Genomic DNA, 20,419 nt, shown 5'->3' on the forward strand with positions numbered 1-20,419 from the left:
GGGGCAGGGGTGCGCAGGGTCGACCCGCAGAGGGGCGCCCGGGGTGGGGGCCACCTGTGGAGACGTGGTCCTCCTCGCCCGGCCCGCGAACCCACACTAGGCTCTCAACACGCGTGTCAGGCCAACATCCCGCCCAAGCCCCACCGCGGTGACTGCGGGGGAGCCGGAGGCCAGTGACTCCCGGAGGCTCAGGCGGTGCTGCAGAGCCAGCTGGCCAAGTCACCTCGGGAGTCACCACTCCGTGAAGAGAGCCAGGAAGACCCGCGGTAGGAAGCACTTAAGTGTCCCTTTTCCAGCGGAGACACGCGTCAGTGTTGACAGCTCTGGCGTTTCCGTGGAACGCGCGGGGAGCTCCATCCTTGGCCGGGAGCACCGGCTCAAAGGCGCCCCCGCGGGCTCTTCCGCCCTGGTTGCACGGGGTCAGAGTCACATGGCCAAAATACACTGGTAGGTGAGGCAAGAAAGGCGACGGTCCCCACCCTGGATAGCACATGGCCTAGATTCCTGAATTTCTCCTTGCGGGCGATTCTCTCAGGTCTGTAGTGGAACTTGGGACTGGAAAGTTCCTGGGAATTCTCAACAGCTGAAGATAGAAATCACAGCAGAGTTGTAATGTCACCTCATTGAAGACTTGTAGGCGGCCCTCCAGGGCCCTACTCTCAGATAACCCCAACTGGCATTTTCATCTTCCTAAAAAAGGAGTTTGTACAGATGAATCAACCGTACAAGTTTTGGTGTCCAATAGCTGGGCACTTTCACAGCTTTCCTGGTTCTTGGCGCTTATGCAGGCAGAAACCAGGCAGTGCCACCACTGTGGAGAAGGTGGAGCCTGGGGCTCCAAGAACTGCAAGCACCGGGACTTAAGTTAATCTTCCTGCCTAGGGACCCTGGTGGCCCGGTGGTGAAGAGTCCATTTTGCAATGCAGGGGACGCAGGTCTGATCCCTGGTCAGAGAACTAAGATTCCACATGCAGAGCAACGAAGCCTGCACACCACTAGAGTCCTTGTGCTGCAAGAAAAGATCCTGCATGACAGCTAAGACCCGATCTTCTGCCTAATCTTCACCCACTGGAACCCCCACCCATGGTTGTCAGTAGAGGTCAGGGAGAACCTCCAGGTGTGTCTTACCACAGTGGGGAGTTCCCAGACAGTGGTGAGGTAAGGCCCAGACTCAAAGGACACAGAGCTGTCCTCCCCCATGTGGCTGTTCCCCATGGACCCACACAAGGGGTGCTTTCAGACTCTGTGCAGGTAAAGTCTTCCATTCAGACCACCACTAACTCACTGGAAGTTAGGGTCACTGCTCCTACCTTAGGCAGAGCCACCCCCTGCCTCCTGCTGGCATGAGCCTCTCACAAGGGGCACCCTAGTCCCAGGGCAGAAAGTGGCAAGTACTCTAACTGGAAGGTGCTTGGGTTGTAGCAAAAGTACCTTTCTTGGTACTTCTTCAAAGGGCCTCAATTTCCCTAACTGAGGGTCTTGTTTGATGAGGACAGGCCTTGGTAAGGACCTAGTTGTTCACTGGGAGAAAACAAACAAACAAACAAAAAAGCACACCATGAGAGCTGTGAGTTAAGTTTATCTGGAGTGGGGCAGCATCAGACAGCTGTACAGAACTGCCTCTAAGAGGCAGGGGAAGGTCAGTATGTACATGATTTGAGTGAAGGGGATGTGCAGTCAGGCACACATTTTGCCAGAGGCTTGGTGCTAGTCACAAGCAGATGTCACAGTGCTTTTACTGCTTTTCTAGACATGAAGACATATAAGAATTGGGCTTTAAAAAAAAAAAAAAAAGAATTGGGCTTATAAAATCTTCTGAAAATAACTACCTGAAGACCTGTTATGCCAATTTGTACTTGGCGTAGTGATGACTCACATCTACCTGATCCAGGGGCCCTGCAATCAATCACCCGTGTAAGGTACAAGACCATTTCTGATCTGTCATTATTTTTTCAAGGATCCCTGTGCACTTTAGCCAGCGAGATTTACAACACTGGGGTTTTACTCAAAAAAAAAAAAAAAAAGATTTGTTAGGTTCTACTTCTGCATCTCAATATCTGAAGGTTTGTCTTTCTAGCCGTAGCAAATTATGAAAACAGAAGCATCAGGCAGCTCTCGAGATGCCCCTAGAAACCATTTTGTTTTTTTTCCTGCCAGGTCACTTTTTACACATCTCCCAAAAAAGTCCCAAATGAGCTCCAGAAATGGACACAGGTAAGCAGCAGCAGCCTGCAGGTGGTGGCAGCGAGAGGGGTGTCACGGGTGTAGCCTAGGAGTGTAAGCACGGCTTCTAAGTCAGTAAAGGGCAACGGAGTGACTCCGCCAGACTGAAACTGATCAACCAGATGCAGCGGGTTCTGATCTGGTTGGTGGGCACACACAGTGGTTACAAGTCAGAGTCAAGGTGATCACTTCCTTCCTGGAGTGGAGAGCCAAGCCCCACCCATACTTTAATAAAAACTCGTGTGGGTAACTCTGCCACTGAGGGAGGGCAGACAATGCCTGGTTAAAATGGGAATGGGGTTCATCCCAGTAGAAAGTGGCTTTCAAGTCAAACATGGAGCTCTTTGTCCACCAATAACACTACACGGAACTAAGTCGAAGAAATGTTAGTTCTTCCATAACCTGAAGTTGCCCCCTAGATTTTAGAAATGAAATTTTAGTGTATTTCCAGCTGTTCAAAGTCTCAACAAGAAACAGAAACTGACGGGTCAGTCATGAAGCCAACAGGGAAAGCGTTGGATCCAGATCAATTCTACAATGATGGGATCAGCCATAGCCCACTCTGAAGCCGTGTCCTTCACCCTTCATGTCCAGTACACGAGGAAGGCTGTCAGTCACCATGGGCTGTGCTTGGGGTCAGAACTGAAACCTTCAGTGCAGTGACTAATCCACCAGTACTTGGACTAGCACACTCCCCAGATACTCATAGTGTAGGCTGTTCATTCACACATATTTGCTGAGTACTAGTTGTTCATGTCTTAAGACTGGGAAGATCAGTCTGAAAAACCTGACCAGGTCCCCCTAAGAATCCCCCAGGTCCTCAGGGGCAAACAGCCACAGGGAAACATCGTCACTGCAGGTGGGAAACGGACAGATGGCTACACAACCCCACTGGCTGTTCGCTTTTCTCACGCTCTGTGTCCGACGCGCTAAGGGAATTACAGATAAGTGTCTGTGCCAGGGCAGAGCAATCAGAGGGGTGGGTGGCTCATGACTGCCACTGGCCAGAGGTTAAAATCTCCAGGAATTATACCGCTGAGCATCTTAGCAGAATAGAAACTAAAGGATCCTGGTTTGGCCCCTGGACGCCAAAAAGTTAGAGCTGTAAGTACAGGTGCCATGTGGAATACACGTACGTGACTCCAGGAGGACAGTGTAGGGCTCCACGGTGACACACTGAGAGCAGGCTGAGAGTTCAGAGACAAAGGTCAGAGTGAGTCAGGCATATAAGCAACTAGGTTAAACGTCAAACAATGTGAGATGAAAGCCCAGTTAACTCCCTTAGACAGAGGCAGAGCCACTTCACCTGTTGTGAGGGAAGCAGAGACTCTCAGCTTGTACCGAATTCCACTTCAGCCTGAAAAACAGGTCGGCTTCTCCCAGGGGATCTGTGCACGCTGGACGCTGTGAGCAACCAGGCCCCTGAATGCCTTCTCTTGTCACCATCCTTGCAGAGAGGCAGGGCTCAGGGGTCTGGGAGGAAAAGCTGAAATTCAAGAGGCTGTGGTTTGTGCTTTAGGTTTATTTTAGGATAATGATAAAGGCCATGAATTCCCAGGGGTGCTGGATTCAGCTAGGCTGTGCTTGATCTCTAAAAGGAGCCAACACAGCTCCGGGGGAAGGGCACTGGGGCTGGGCGTGACTACAGATTTCTAGGCTGGTACTAGCAGGAAGTGGGGACCCAGAGCTAAACCAAGGTGGTTAGAGGAAATCCCACAAGACTACGATGGAGGGGAAGCAGACAGAGCTGTTCTGCAGAAGGGACAAGGAGGGGGCGCTTATGGAGGTGCTTTCTCTGGATTCCCGATCAGCAGCTGAGAAAACACTCAAGAACACCGTTTGCTTCCCACTGGTGACCCTGGCGGTCATTGCAAAATTTGGGGTTTCTTTACGTTGTGAAAATGAACAGAAACCTCATTTAAAATGGAGTCAGGTGACTTTCTTGGTGGTACAGTGGATAAGAATCTGCCTGCCAACGCAGGGGACACAGGTTCAATTCCTGGTCTGGGAAGATTCCACATGGCAAGGAGCAACTAAAGCCCGTGCACCTCAACTGCTGAGTCTGCGGGCCTAGGGCCTGCATGCCACAGCTAGAGAAGCCACCACAATGAGAAGCCCAAGCTCTGCAAAGATGAGTAGCACCCACTTGTCACAACTAGAGAAAGTTCACTCGCAGCAACAAAGACCCAGAACAACCAAAAATTAAATAAATAATTTTAAAAAATAAATAAAATGCAGTCAGGGACTTCCCTGGTAGTTCAATGGCTGAGACTCCACACTCCCAATGCAGGGGGTCTGGGTTCAATCCCTGGTCTGGGAACTAAGATCCCACATGCCTCGGCAACTAAGCCTTTGCACAACTACTGAAGTCTGCAGGCTCTAGAGCCTGTGAGCCACAATTACTTGCAGAGCCTGGGCTCTGCAACAAAAGAAGCCACTGCAATGAGAAGCCCAAGCACCGCAACTACAGAAAGCCTGTGAACAGCAATAAGGACCCAAGGTAGCCAAACAGGAAGGAAGGAGGGAAAAAAATGACTAAATTTAAAGGAAAATAGCCTGGTGGGCTGCCTTCTATGGGGTCGCAGAGTCAGACACGACTAAAGTGACTTAGCAGCAGCAGCCCCTAAATAATGCAGTCTATCAGTGGATGCTGGGAAGGCACAGGCTCCAACGATGTTTTGGAAATACTTAGTTACAGCCCCTTCCCCAGAGAAGGTCCATCCAGCACAGGGGACATGTGGGTCACGACAGTGGCACGTTTGACGTGCTTCAAGTGACTGGTATCTGCTCTCCACTGTTCTTTGAAGCAGGCGGGTGAGGACTGCCATGATGGGCAGTGACGGGCAGCCCTGGTGTGTGTGTGTGCATGTGTGTATTGAGGCTCCTACAACCTACTTCCCTGGCAGCCCCACCCAGGGTCTGTCATCTTGAATCTGACACACTCACACTTGAACTCTGGGCCTGTCCTGTTATTGTCTCTCAACCATCCTCCCAGTGTTGCCACCTCTCAGCTGATGTATGTGGGTAGGTATGTGATGTGTGTATATGATATATGTGTGTGATGTATACATGTATGCATATGGCATCTCAATGTATGTATGCGTACGATGTTCGTGTACACAACACGTGTAAACATATGATATACTCCTATGATGTATGTGAATATGACATGTGTATGGGGTACGTGAATATGTATGTGTCATACATACACGTGCATATGGTGTATCAATGCACACATACGATGTTTGTGTGTATGATGCACATGTACATATATGATGTACAAGTATACGGTATGATGTATGTGAACATAATGTGCTTGTGGGTACAATGTATGTGTATCTCTGCATTCCCACGGGCTCAGGTTAGAAAACTCTGCACTTCTTCCTCAGCTGGGGGATCAACCTTTGAGGCAAGAATCGATCTCATCACTTCTCTTCACCTCAAGGCCTCCGCTCTGGTCAAGCCCCTGTTCCACTGCCGAATGATGGCCTGAGTCCATCTCAGCCGCCTCTGCCTCCCCACAGTCTCTTTTCAACCAGCTGCATAACTTGGGACATGCACCTGCCAGGGTTCTGCTCTCTGGGCCTGGAGGCAAGGTCTTCTCAATACTTATAAGGCCACGTGGGTGCTCCCCTCCTCAGCAGTGTGCTTAGTGCTTCATCATGTGCCTGTGGCAGTTCTGGTGTCAGCCAGCCTTGTCCCCTCGTTTACAGGTCACTGGCAGCTGGACTGCCTGTGATGGCCTAATTTGCAGGTTCTGGCAGTGGGCAGGCAGCTGGCCAGGGACTGCTGGCTGAGCGGCTGCCTCTCCTCCATGTGTCTGGTCCTTGGTGGGCTGGTTCAGGCTGTTCTTTTGAGGGTTGCTGGAGGGTCCCTAACTCTCAGCATGAGCTCCTTTCAAACTCCTGTTTGCATGTCACTCGCATACCATCACCAGCCCAAATGGAAAGGACAGAGACAGAGGGGGAGGACTTCTGGCCATATTTTGCAACCCACAAGACCCACCTCCCTCGGACCCTTGTTTACTCAAGTTCAACAGCCCCCATGGAGGGGTGGGGCAGCAGGAGTGGTGGTCACGGCCCGCACCCACATTCCAGCCACCTGGAAAAGGTTCAGCGGGTGGCAGTGAGCGCTCTCTGAGGGCATCCGTCACCCCGTCTTCACGGCCGAGGAAACCACGTTGCCTGAAAACCTGGACACAGAGACTGGGGTGCACGTCAGTGTCTGCGCCCAGTCCAGGCACATACCCATTGAATCCCTGTAAATTCCTAAGTGGGCTGAATATTGGGAGCATCTTTCTAACAAGAGGACTTTACGGGACAAGAGCTGGTCACCATGGTTACAAGCCCGGATTTCCAGTCCTCCTCCCCACATCCTCCTGAGAGGGGCGAGGGGGATGGAAATGGATTTCAGTGGGAGACCCCTGTTGTGCGACCCCGGGGTGCGCGGCCTCGCGGTGACACTTCGCTTAAGTCTGGGGAGAAGGAGGGAGGGGCAGCCTCAGTACAGCCACTGGGCTCCGCGAGGTCTCGCGCGCAGACTCGTCATCCTCGGTTTCCTACAGGCGGCGCGGTTCTGGCGTCTCCGGAATTTGGGGTTGTCGGTTGTTTCCTCACGCACAGCTCTGCTCACCTCGTCAGGAATAACGCAAAAGGGATAGCACAGTCTTCTCCCGGTGGTGACATCTGACTCAGGCCGCTAACTTCCGCCTTCAGTCGGACCTAAATAAATGCCACAGACACGGTTGGCCCCTGTCTCCCGCCACCTGCAAGATGGCCGCCTCAGCCCCGGACAAGATGGCCGCCGAGTCTCCGCCCCCGAGGTGGGTGTGACCTGGCAGCTGGCAGCCAATGGGCGCTCGCGTCTGTCCGCAGCCAATGAGAGGGCAGCGCGGGCAGGACCCGTAGAGCCCTGGACCCGCGCTCTGTTTGAGAGATGTCAGCCCCCGGGGCCCGGGTCGCCGCCTCGGATCAGGGGCCTGGGGTCCGCAGGAGAGCGTGGGCTGAGCTGCTGGGTAGGTGGGCGCGGGCCCCAAGACTCCTTCCCCCCCGAACCTTCTTCTGCCCATCCTCGTCCCCCTTCATCCTGATCCCGGAGCCCTGATCCCTCCACGCTCACCCGAGCTTCCCATTCTGGCAGCCCTCTGTCCACTCTGTCCTACGTGCGGTCACGAGGGGGCGATTCCAGAAGGTAGAGACGTAAGATTCACCTCCCCCACCCCCCAGTAGCCTGGATGACAATAATTGTTCAGCTCCGCTCAGCCCGAGTCACCTTAACATCTTTGAAAGGATCAATCCCAAGAAAGTAGCTTTGGTACAGTCCTAAACAGCTAAACTAGACTTTGCTCAGATTTCATCAGTTTTCCCCGTAAAAGTCCTTTTTCTGTCCAGGCTCCCACGTGTCAATTACTCCCTTTTCCTTGGTCCCTGCGTGGGTGACAGTTCCTGGGTCCTCCTGACCTGGGCGTTTGAAGGAGTGCCCCTCTGTTGGGTGTGCCTGATATGTCCTAGGATTAGATTAAGCTTGTGCGGTTTTTGGCAGGAGTCCCATGGACATAACGTTCCAGGGTGCATCACCTCCAGGGGTACAGCGTGTCACGGTGTTTCCTTGCCTGAGTTTTTAAGGAGTGCTGTAATTTTTGTGAAACTGATTTTCTTCCCTAGAGGGAAGAGTTGAGAGGCAGAAACTGAGTCCCGAAGGGGAGCAGAAGGTGAGAGAGTCAGCCGTGCGCCTCCTGAGAAGCCATCTAAACCTGAATGACCTCATTCTGGAGGTGAGAGGCAGTTGGCTTCGCCTTTGTAAGCACATTTGGGTTGCAGGTTTTCGAGCCTCTCAAAGGCATCACCTTTATGAAGAGACACCTGGCAAGACTTGTGAGTATCTGGGAGGAGCACCCACTAAATGCTGTCCAGGTGAGAAAAGTAATCAGGAGCATATATCTATTTGGAGGTAGAATAGTCCAGAGAGGAGTCTGGTAATTCTCAAAGGTTTTAGTAAGTTTCACCCTAAAATTTTTTTCACCTCAGATTATTTGGGAATTGCACAGTAGGCAAGCACTGTGTACACTTTGGTTGTCTTCAGGACATGGCTTGCATTTTAAAGTGGAGTTCTTGATGTTTTGTTTCTAGGTAGAAGGTCCTCCCTGTGACCAGCTGTGTCTCCGCCAGTTGATTGATTGTGATGGTCCTGAGGCCCACACTAACCTTTCCAGTTCATTGATAGGTGAATTATAGATTTGTTTTCTTAATATATTGCGTTATGGCAGAGCTGTACGTAAAGTGACTTTGATGTGCTTCTAACAGGCAGATGTGTTTAAATTCCCCCAGATAATGGTTTTCTACTTACATGTGTGGTCACCAACAACAAGTTTCTGTGGCTTGCTTGGGGCTTGTTTTGAGGCTCTTGTTTAAAAACAGCAACTGTGCATCAGGCTCAGAACAGTAGGAACCTAAGTGACCCTTGGGAAGATGGGACAGAAATATGGTCCTCGTTTCTGGAAGTGGTGGGAACAGGCCGTGCTGGGTAGGGAAGAGCAGAAGGCAGCTGGAGATGAAGGCTGCCCTGGGCCACTCCTGGGAAGCCAGTGTTGCAGGCAAGCAAGTCCCACAGATTTTTTCATTTCCTGGTGCATAAAAATGTTACATTTACATGACACTGTAATCTACTAAGTGTGCAACAGCATTATGTCTAAAAGAACAGTGTGCATACCTGAATTAGAACATGCTCTACTGCTAAAATTTAAAAAAGACTTTATTGCTAAAAATGTTAACCATCGTCTAAGCCCTCAGAGAGCCATAATCTCTGTTACTGGTAGAGAGTCTCCCTCACTGTTGAGGCTGCTGACTGATCAGGGTAGAAGTTGCTGAAGGCTGGGGTGGTTGTGGCCATTTCTTAAGACAAGATAACAGTGAAATCCGCTGTGTCTTCCTTTCACAGATTCTCTCTCCGTGGCCTGCAATGCTGGGTAATAGCATTTTACCCACAGTAGAACTTTCAAAGTTGGAGTCAGTCTTTTCAAACCCTGCTGCTGCTTTATCAGCTAAGTTTCTGTAATAGTCTAAATCCTTTGTTGTCATCTGAGCAGTCTTCTTGGCATATTCACAAGGACTATATTCAATCTTAAGAAACCACATCCTTGGCTCAGATATAAGAAGCAGCTCCTCATCCTTCACTTTATCATGAGGTTGCAGGAAATCAGTCACATCTTCAGGCTCCACTTCTTCTTTTTTCAGTTTCTGTAATTTATTACAGACCCAGCACAGCCAAAAATTAAATGGAAATAGAATCCATCTGCCAGGCGCCCTGTTTGTGTCACCCATAACGTCCAAACGTGTGTGTATGTGTATGCAGCCCTAGGCTTCAGGGGCCCCAGACCATCGTGAGATGCTTCAACCAGACTGAAATTGCCTTACTTTTATATGTTGTGTCCCCCAGGTCTCTTCTCCCCTTCAAAAGGCAGTTTTCTGTAGTGCTAGAGCTTAAGAGAAGGCATTTAACCAGTCTCCTTCAGTAGTAGATTTTGTTGGGTATCTCCATATTTTGTTCTGTCTTTAAGGCTCTGCTTTGCGGGATCAAGCCACACGGCTGGGCGTTCCAGTGGCTGTCCTGTCCAGCCAGGTGGTGGCATCTGGCCTCATGCGGATCTGTGAGGCAGACACGAGGCCCCCTCCCAAGGTGCTGCTGACACCAGAGCAGAGGGTAAGATACAGCGTGAGTGAGGGGACTCTGCTTGTTGCTGTTTGGCTGTCTGGGAAAACTGGACATTTAATATGCTTTCTTAGAAAGGATTTAATCTCTTTTCAGAAGAAACTGTCGTCCTTGTTGGAGATCGCTCAGAACTTATTAGCACAGAACATGTTTTCCCGTCTCTACTTCTGTCAAGAATTATGGAAAGCACAGGTAAAGTTGAGACGGTAATTCTGATTCCAGGATCTTCAAGCAGTATTCTGTTCATTTTGGTGGAGCCAATAGAATCCCCAGGTTTTGTTAGGAATTTCCAGCAAGCGTCTTGTTAATCACAGAGACTGGAGTGGAAAGCTTTCAGCAAGTGTCTCTGTGAATGGGGAAGAAGGACCTTCAATTACCGTATTTATCAGTATTCTCCCATCATTAGTCATATTTATTAGAATAGACAGTACACAGAAACATCATGTTATGCCTTCTTAGGTGTACTATGATGAATAATTTCCCAAGGTAGTAAACTATAAAAATGTAATTTAAAGTTATTTTTATTTTTATTGGCCACACTGTGCAGCTTGTGGGATCTTAATTCCTGGAGCAAGGATTGAACCTAGGCCAAGGCTGTGACAGGGCTGAGTCCTAACCACTGGACCACCAGGGAATTCCCTTATCTGTTGTTTTTTGGAAAGTTATAAATTCAGTAGGCCTACAGGGTTTTAAACAGACTTTATTACTGGAGTATAGTTGACTGACGGGGCTTCCCAGGTGGTGCAGTGGTAAAGAATCCACTGCCAACGTAAGAGACACAGGTTCCATCCCTGGGTTGAGAAGAACCCCTGAAGAAGGAAATGGCAACCCACTCCAGTATTCTTGCCTGGGAAATCCCATGGACAGAGGAGCCTGGTGGGCTACAGTCCATGGGGTCGGAAAGAGTCAGAGACAACTGAGTGACAGAACACAAGCATAGTTGATTTACAGTTGAAAGCTATTGCTTAGTTACTAAACGGGGTCAGTTATGTAGCAAAGAAGAAACCCAAGGGTGGTGATGCATTCATGGTTTTTCCCTACTTTTATCCAGCGTTTATCTAGAGTTCAAGTGATTGTCAGGCTTTACTATGGTCCCAGCACCTGCTGATAATGAGCTGAATGCATGAGGGTTGTGATGGTCCAGGTGTTTGCAGGCAGCAGAGAAGAGTGGGCAGGGTGTCTGATTGGGTGGTTAGGAAAGGCTTCCAGGAAGAAGCTCATCGGGGTTGGTGGGGGGGGGCCTGAGTCAGAATTCCTGGGTGAAGAGAAGGGTGCAGTGGGTGTGAGGGCCCGAGTCAGACTGGGGCACCGTGTCCGAGGGGTGGGGCATGTCAGGGCTACAACTGGAGGGCCTTTGTCCTGAAAGTGGAGAGAAACCACTGAAGGGCCCTAGAAAGGAGAAATTGGCGTGACCAGCTACACTGTGGGGTCTTGTGTTGGCCACAGCAGAGAAAGGCCTGGAGGTAAGTTAAGCTGGAGTCTGGGCCTGAACGCAGGATCATGGTGGGGATGGGGGTTCAGGTGGTCATGTGAGTGTTGGCGGCTTGGTTTTCAGGAAAGCATGTCATTAGGCATATAGGTTGAATGTCTTAGAAGAAAATGTGTAGGTGAAGGACTCATAGTTCTGTCACTTTCTTCAGAATTCTTTGCTGCTTGAAGCTGTGTGGCGTCTTCATGTTCAAAACGTTGTAAGCATCCCAGAGCTGCTGGAAAGGTAAACCAGTGATTATTTAGCATTAAAATAAGCTAAAATGAAAACTTTATGTAACATAAAGTTAATATTACTTGATTTACTTTTTGTAATCTAGTCTAATTTGACTCACGTATATGTGAAACCAAAAATCACCCAGAGAAGCAGTTGCTTTATTATTTAAAGACAACGTTGTTATAATTGAAATCTTCATCATGCACAGACTTGGTAATTTTTTTTTATGAGATACATAATGTGATAAAATATTTTTCTCAGGTAAATTTATGACTGGTAAAATGTGTGCAACTGTTACCTCCTGAAATGCCACCAAGAGTCAGAAAGGGGGGTTTACAAAGGAACAACCCTGTATAGTTAGGAGAGACAAGGGGAGGAGGGGCAGAAAGTGGAGGGACTGAAGGAGAGGTGATCCAGGTGGAGCCAGTCGGACACGCACACTGCCTGCCACCTGTCCAGATGTGAGAAGGGTCAGGAGCCTTAGTGGTTGGCCGTCCCTGGTCAACAGAAGGCTGGAGGTTTAGGTGTTTGTTCTCTGGCCAGAAGAAACACAGAGTGTCTAGTCTGGGGGACTGTCAGGCACAGTGGTAAGTGCCATATTGAAGCCAGTGGTTTCATGATGTGTGGGTCACATCCAGAAGTTATGCAAGTTTGGTTAGTTTGACTACATGAAAACCATTATCTCCTAGCGTACACACCTAATGTCAGAGTGCCAAATATATGAAGCAAAGCATGATGGTAATGAAGGGAGAGATGGACTTTGAACCATACTAATTGGAGCCTTCAGTAATGGGTCGATCCAGTGGTCAGACTGGTGATGACCAGCCGACGTATCTGACACCTGCAGCATGTCCCACCCAGTGGTAGCAACACACTGGCTCTCACGTGTGGAACCGTCTGCAGGAGGGGGCCGCATGGGTCAGGCCCTAGAGAGAGTGGGAATAAATTTAAAAGGGTGGAATCCATACAAGCGTCTTCTCAAATCACAGAGCAGCTGAAAAGAATCCACAGAAGACAATTTGGGAAATCCACAGTGTTTGGGAAGTAGGCCACACGCTTTTCAATAATCAATGGATTGGCGAAAAATATCACAAGGGAAACTAGAAAATAGCATAACAAAGGAAATGGGAATAACATACCAACATATATTGGGTGCCACTGAAGTAGTGCTTAGAGGGAAATTAGCTGCAAAAGCCTATATTAGAAGAATGATCTGAAGTCAGTGACTTAAAGTTTGGCCTTAAGAAACTAGAGAGAGAAAAGCAAACCAAACCCAGAGCAAGAAGGAGGAAGGAAATAATAACCATTAGAGCAGAAATCTATGAAATGAGAAACATAATAGAATCAATGAAGATGTCTTTGAAAATGTCAGCAAAATTGATAAGCCTTTAGCTAGACTTACCCAGAAAAGAAGACACAGCCAGCCAAAATCAAGATGAAAGGGGGTTATTACTGCTGACCGTACAGAAAATTAAAAGCACTGTAAGATAATACTGTGAGGAGTGTTATGCCAATAAATTGGAAAACAGATGAAATGAATGAATTTTCAGAAAGATACAAAAGATTGCACTGAATAGACTGTAACAGGAGAGGAAACCAAGTCACTATTAAATGATTCAGAGGCTTCCCACAAGGAAACCCTCAGGCCCTGGCTCCTCTTGAGAACTCTGCCAAGCATTTAAAGAGGAAATGCAGTATCCCTTCATAAATTCTTCCAGAAAATAAAGACGATGGAATACTCCCCACCTTACTGCATGAGGCCAGTAGTACCTTGACAGGAAAGTTGACAGAGAGACCCCAGGACAAGAAATTACCAACCAGCATCTCTAATGTATATAGATGCAGAAACTCAGCAAAATATTTACAGACTGGATCCAGCAACCAAAAAAGGTCTAAACATCATAAAAATGGAGATTTATCCCCAAAATGCAAGGTTGGTTTAACATCTGAATGTTAATTAACATATACATTAATAGCATAAAGGACAAGAGTGATCATCTTAATAGAAGCAGAAAGCAGTTGACAAAGTCTGATACTATTTCATGATAAACACTCAGCAAGCTGGGAGTAGAGGGAACGTGTCAACCTCATAAAGGTCATCTGAGAAAAAACCCACAGCTCACATCATACTGAGACTGCAGACTGTACGATCAGGAACATTCTTAATATTTCTGTTCAATATCACCAGACTTTCTGGCCAGGGAATTAGTCAAAGGGGATAAAAAGGCGTCCAGATTGGAATGGAAGAACTGGAACTGTTTGCAGAGGACATCATCTTGCATATAGAAAATCCTCAGAAATCCACACCAAAAGTTCTGGTGTGAATAAATGAATTCTATGTGGTCGCAGGGTATTAGACCAATACACAAACACACTTTTGTTTTCATACGATAACAACACACAGCCTGAAGGTGAAACTAAGAAATAATTTCATTTAATAGTGCATCGAAAAGAAAAAGAACAAGACTAGTGCACTGAAAGCTATAAACATGCTAAAAGAAGCTAAGACCTAAATAGATGCTCCAGGCTCCTGGATCAGACATATTATTATCAAGACGGCACTGCTCACCAACACGACGTGTGTACCCAGTACAGGTCCTTCGGGTCTCAGCTGCTTTGCTTACAGACTTTGACAAGCTTGTCCCAGTGCTGATACGGAAATGCAAGGAACCCTGAATCACCAAAAATTGTTCAGAAAGAGGGGAAAACCTGAAGGAGTCACACCTACTGAATTGATTGTTTGAGTTCTTGCTTGCTTGCCTGCCATGCGGCCTGTGGGATTCCCCAACCAGGGGTTGAACCCATGCCCCCTGCAGTGGAAGCAGATAATCCTAGCTACTGGACTACCAGGGAAGTTCCCACACATCCTGTTTTCAGAACTTTTAGTACAAAACAGTCATTATCAAGATAGCGGGGTCCTGGCATAACAGTTGACATACAGAAAAACAGGATTGAGTGTCCAGACGTAAACTCATACATTATGGTCAGTTGTTTTTGACAGCGGTGCCAAGACCATTTAATGGAGGGAAAATGGTCTTTTCAGCAGTGGGGCTCGGACCACTGGATATCTACATGTAGAAGGATGGAGTTGAACCCCTACCTCCACTACAGATAGCAGTTAACTCTGTGCATCCGAGACCTGAACTTAAGGGCTAAAACCATAAACCTCCTGGAAGAAGATCCAAGGGTAAATCTTCATGAGCTTGGACCAGGCAGGGATTTCTCGGACGTGACACCTAAAGTTCATGCAACTATCAGGACAATGAAAAGAGTGCACAGGAAACTGTTTACAAGTCAGACAATTCCTCTACTCCAACAATAAGAAGAGGAATAATCCAGTTAAAAAGCAGATAAAGGGTTTCAATAGACATTTCTCTAAAGAAGATTTTACAGAGACTTCCCTGGTGGTCTAGTGGCTAAGATCCTGCACTCCTCAGGCAGGGGGCCCAGGTTCAATCCCTGGTCAGAAGACTAGATTCCATATGCCACAACTAAGAGTTTGCAGGCTACAACTAAGACCTACTACAGCCAAATAAAAGTAAATTTTAAAAAGATCCACCAATAGCTAAGCACATGAAAAGATGCTCACCATCATTAGTCACCAGGGGAATACAAACCCGGCAAGTGAGAGTTGCCCACCCACTGCGACGCCCCCAAACCAGCATTGCTCTGCCAGATACTCACTTGTTGGTCTAGAGCCCGAGCCCATTATTACTACTCTCATTACTTTATTACTACTCTCATTACTGTTATTAAGATTTTTCTTTTCCCCCAACAATAATAAGCCACTCCAAGTAAATACACTGTGGAAAAAGTGATGATTTTTACTTGGCTGGCCCCACAGTGGTGGGGGCAGGAGGCTGAGCAGTGCCGGCTTGCTGCCTGTGGCCTCAGCTCCCTGGTGGAGTGAGTGTGACAGACGATGGAATGCTGTGCTTGTGCCCTCAGCCGCGCTGACACCCAGGCCGTGGTGGTCTGGCTCTGCAAGGACCTAGGCCTGCTGTGTGAGCAGATAGAGGTCCCCTGTCTGCACGCTGAGGTCGCCAGGGCTGTGCTTGCCGGTGAGTGCATGGAGCGGGCGGGTGTGTCCTGTGGCGATGGTCAGGGAAGCACAGCAGGCCACACTTGGGGTGTGGAGAGCCAACAGAAGTCAGCTCAGGCACACCTGTCCTCGAGGGCATGTGCTGGCAGCCTCTTGGCCTGTTGGGTGGGCCGGCTGCTGTATTGAGGATAGGCACGTGGTGGCCTTCTGAGCACAGAGGCAGGGGCTCCGTGGATGACCTGTCCTGCCTTCCAGGCCCCGAGCGGGCGGGAGAGGGCGGACAGTCGGCTCCTAGGACCTGTGCAGTATCCATGCCTCTGCGAGGCCCGGCTCCAAGTGATGATTTTAGAAGGTGCAAGAGAGGAAACTGGGCAAGAACCTCGGGTTCTCTGAATGTGGGGACTCTGGGTGAGCAGGGTTGCCTGCTGTGGCCCTTCGCTCAGACACCCGGCCCCTGCGGCTCTTGGGTCAGCAGGTCTGCTGTCACCCATCCTCCCCGAGGAATGCGGCCCATGAGTAAATGGAAGCCTGGACGAGAGGGTTCTCTGTGGGGCTTATACAGTCTTCCTTTGCGGAAGGGGCATTCCTTCTTCCTAAAACTGTCCTGCTGATGTGAGTTATCCTGCTCCCAGATGAAGCTTAAACTGTTTAATTTCAGTCCCTTGATGGTAACCTTGTCAGAAGCTCTGAGTCCATCTCCTGCCTTGCTCCCCACAGTTTAACACTTTCGGGCCCTAAAAGCGTCCTAGTGTGGTTGAGTAGGAGGGAAAGGACACGTGAAACCCTCTTGAAATTTATTTAAGTGAGAACGTCCTTCCATAAACCTGACCAGCTACGTCTCCCTTTCTGTGCAGTGGGCTTAGGGAAGGCTTGGCTGGGTCTGGTGGATGCGATTGGTGGGCCCCCCGTGCCCAGAGCCAGCGTCCCAGCTTCGTGCAGACCCTGCCCTCCCAGCCCCTCTGAAGCTGGTGGTCTGCCCAGGGACCACAGTGCACAAAAACACTTTGCTTTTGTGCTTTTCAGATCTTGTGCAAATGTTTGTTTTGAGGGGATTCCAGAAAAGCGACGGTGTGAGGGGAGACGGGGCACCAGCGCAGATGGCCCAGGTGGGTGCCAGGCAAGTGGAACAGGACTCTGGGCAGCAGGCACAGGATGAGGGGCTTGGGTGTGCAGCCCCATATGGGGGCGCTCCCTGAGTCTAGCTGCGAGGGCGTAGGCCTGGGCAGTGGTCTCTCTCCTGCGTCTCTGGTTTCTGAAGCTCCCAGACTCTGGGCCAGTGCTTGGGAACAGGGGGAAGGGTGTCCTGGGCAGATCCCCCGAGGGGGTCTGGAGACTGGATCTGGGGTGATGGCAGGCTTGCTTGCACACAGGTGACTGCAGTGTTCTGTCCCCACAGATCGCCGCTGCTGTTCTTGAGCAGATGCTGGCCTGTGAGTGGCCCTGTGGGCCGGGCTGGTTGGGGTTCCTGTAGCTCCTGCCTTTCCAGCTCAGTCGTGCCCTCCAGAGGCCCTTTGACGTCTGTGATGGGGTACAAACTGACCAACTCACTACAGTCTCCTCTGGAGACCAGCTTTGCTGTCTTCACGTCTGGTCTCCAGAGCAGCAGTGGTAACAGCTGGATGGTTTGTTAGGAAAGCACTGTCTTATCTGTATTTGGGTGGATTTTCAAGGCTTGAGTCTGATGCCACCGAGACGTGTGGGAGCTTGAAGGGATTGTGGGTTGGGGGTCCATGACCTGACTTGCCCAGAAGCACTTGGTCAGGGCTGTTTCTGACAGACGTGACGATATGATTCTGATGTCTCTTTTCTGCCTCAGCCACTCTCGAAGCTGTGGCAGCTGGCCTACCGGAGGGGGCCCCAGCATACAAGGCAGGGAGCTGCTGGTGAGTTCCTGGGGTGGGCCTGCAGGCTGAGCGTCCCAGCTGTGCTCTCCCTCCTGAAAGCTCCGTGATCTTTCGCCATCGTGGTGACAGCTCAAAGTGCTAGGAACCGTCTGAAGATGGGGCCCTTCCTGTGGGAACTGTGCCCTCCGGGTTGTGAGGAGGGGGCAGGCCTGGGTCCTCAGGGTCCAAGCCAGGGTGGCCTTGCCCTGCCATGCTGCCCCCGCAGGACCTGTATATGCTTCTGTGGGGGCGTGCCCCACGCTCCTGGGGACCGAACCTGCTTCAGGGGATCGTGGGCTGAGGCCACCCAGACTGTGGCTCTTCCGTGGGAGGCTTCTGTGCTTTGTTACTCCTTCCCCTTCTTAATTACCTTGCTCCTGGTTGCTGGTCCCCACGATGACATCAGGAGTCCTCAGCCTGCTGTGTGGTTCAGCACTTAGTAAGCAGCTACAGCACACAGCTGTGTTGTACGTGTGTGCATGTTCATCGTGTGTTGACTGTGCGATCACGGCCTCCCAGGTTAAATCAGTGAACTCAGAGGCCCCTCCCTGTCTGGGTGGCTTCTGCCCTGTCTCCCACCCAGAGCCTCCTCACTGCATGTGGGATGCAGGCAGGTCACATGGCATCTGGGACCCTGAGTTCTCTCCCCTAAGGGGCACCCCACTGTCAGGCCCAGCCCCTGTCCCTCCTCACCTGTCGGTGACTCTCTGCACTGTCTTTCCTTCCCTCTCGTGTCGGGGGATGGCGTCCTTGGCTTGAGGAACGTGGGTGTGGTTGAGAGCTTTGTGGTCTAGGGCGGGGCTGTGGTTCCTGTGGCCTGTGAAACCTGCGAGGAGCGGCCCTTCACGCCCCTAGTCTGACCTGCCTGCTTCTCTCTGTGACAGCGACTGTTACCTTTCATCCTGTCGTGTAGAGTGATGCCCCCCTAGATTCCCTTCCATCTGCAGCATGGAAGCCGGGCTGCAGGCCTGCCAGGGAAGCGTGGCAGGGTGTGGGCAAGGCCAGCCCATACACCCGAGCCAGGGGTCTGGAGTGTGGGGCCTGCAGGTCTCCGCTGCTCTTCGGATGAGCTGCTCCTTGTGCGTGAGGTGTCGCTGCCATGCAATGGGAACCTAGAGGGTCCCTTCCCTGAGTGCCTCCACTGTGTCTACAGGTTCAGTGTGTTCAGTGGACCCATGTACCAGAGTATACTTTCAGCAGAGACTCTGAAGAGGTGGTTCTGTCATACTCTGACCCAGATCCTCACCCACAAGCCTGTGCTAAAAGGTGGGTCCAAGCGTCCTGGCGCTCCCCACTACGGGAACTCAGACTGTGGGTGTTAACACTGGAAGGACAGTCTTCTGTCATTAAACATCTTGTTTGAGAGTAACACTTTCCCATAAAGAAAGTTTGAATTAAAGAAGTGTCACCCATTGCCACAGTAGAATGGCAATGGGTGAAGGCCTTCTTGTCTTTTCTGGGTAGGTTTTGGTTGTTGTTTTTTTTTTTTTTTTTAATATTTATTTGGCTGAGCTGGGTCTTAGTTGCAGCATGCAGAATCTTAGTTGTGGCATGTGGGATCTAGTTCCCTGACCAGGGATCAAACCCGGGTCCCCTGCATTGGGAGCCAAGAGTCTTAGCCGCTGGACCACCAGGGAAGTCTAGGTAGGTTTTTAAAACAGTGCTCATACTGTGAATTCCAGGGTTCTGTCTCTGTTTCTCAGGTCAGCATTTCCTGTGTGTGCATGGCTTTCTGTGAATTCCAGGGTTCTGTCTCAGTGGCTCAGGTCAGCATTTCCTGTGGGTACATGGCTTCCTGAAAGGTGTCCAGCACCTAGGCCTTCTCCAGGTCTGCGTGGCTCCCAACACGCCTGCCCTCGGAGCACAGGAAACTCCTCAGAGGCCACTGCTCCAGCAGAGGGCCTGGGCCCGCTGACCTGTGCTTTTCCACCTGCCATGCTTTCCACGGCGTCCTCACTGCTTGTTCACAGTGAAAGTTCGAAAGCCAAATAATTAAAATGTAACTGATGGGTTGGAGGATATTTAGTAGATATGTATGATAAAGGATATGACATAAAAAATGGTTGACAAATGAAACGATGAAGTTCACATACACTTGGAAAAGTGCAAATTAAAACACTAAGTGTTTGACATGGACTCAATGAACACTGATGATTGCTGACCTGTCATTCTGTGTGTTTGCTCCTGAATGAAGTTTCCGATGCCGTTCAGATGCAGAGAGAGTGGAGCTTTGCAAGGACCCCCGCTCTGCTCAGTGGCCTGTACCGCAGGGTAAGTGCATGGGGTGGGGTCCTGGGAGACACCACAGCCACAGCTGTCCCCGGCTGGATGACCATCTAGGTCCAAGACTGAACTTGTTACTAGGGCAGAGCGCCATAGCCTCAGAGGAGAACTCCCTCTGGCTGGTGCTGGCCGTGGGGGTCAGCATGGGCAGGTGTTTTGAGTCCAGGTTGTGTCTGATGCAGAGTGGGAGGAGGTGAAGGTCCAGCTTTGACTCTCTGCTTCCAGCTCTTTGTGATCCTGAGCCCAGAGGAGCTGGTGGGCCACTTACAAGACGTTCTGGAGACGCAGGAGGTAAACTGGAGACACGTGCTGTCCTGTGTGTCCACGCTGGTCATCTGCCTCCCGGATGCACAGCAGCTGGTTAATGGTGCGTGGGGCGGGAGTTGTGTCCTTTTCTGGGTGTGTGTGTGTTGGCGCGTAGGGAGGGAGCTGTGTCCTGTTCTCAGTGTGTGTCTGTGTGTGATTTATGGACCGGTGTCTGTGAGTGAGCCTGTCATGGAATCACTGATTCCAGCTCAGTGAAAATGAAGCCCTTCACACCTGCTCAGCAGGTGGTCGTCCAGCCGGGGACAGCTG

At 50.2% G+C, this 20,419-nt stretch overlaps 1 protein-coding gene across 1 annotated transcript in view; it reads left to right on the top strand.

The window, feature by feature from the left end:
- The first annotated feature begins 7,117 nt into the window (after positions 1 to 7,117).
- Positions 7,118 to 20,419, top strand: part of FANCA (Fanconi anemia, complementation group A) — a 39,322-nt gene continuing 26,020 nt past the window's right edge. Inside the window, 13 exon segments of the mRNA XM_010843940.1 lie at positions 7,118 to 7,237; positions 7,887 to 7,996; positions 8,352 to 8,445; positions 9,779 to 9,921; positions 10,027 to 10,122; positions 11,571 to 11,644; positions 15,584 to 15,696; positions 16,701 to 16,783; positions 17,074 to 17,107; positions 17,494 to 17,560; positions 18,714 to 18,826; positions 19,755 to 19,831; positions 20,069 to 20,210. Coding sequence (XP_010842242.1) covers positions 7,159 to 7,237; positions 7,887 to 7,996; positions 8,352 to 8,445; positions 9,779 to 9,921; positions 10,027 to 10,122; positions 11,571 to 11,644; positions 15,584 to 15,696; positions 16,701 to 16,783; positions 17,074 to 17,107; positions 17,494 to 17,560; positions 18,714 to 18,826; positions 19,755 to 19,831; positions 20,069 to 20,210 — 1,225 coding nt within the window. The 5' untranslated portion in view covers positions 7,118 to 7,158.

Source organism: Bison bison, unplaced genomic scaffold, assembly GCF_000754665.1.
Source record: "Bison bison bison isolate TAMUID 2011002044 unplaced genomic scaffold, Bison_UMD1.0 scf7180017864192, whole genome shotgun sequence".
Lineage (NCBI taxonomy): Eukaryota > Metazoa > Chordata > Mammalia > Artiodactyla > Bovidae > Bison > Bison bison.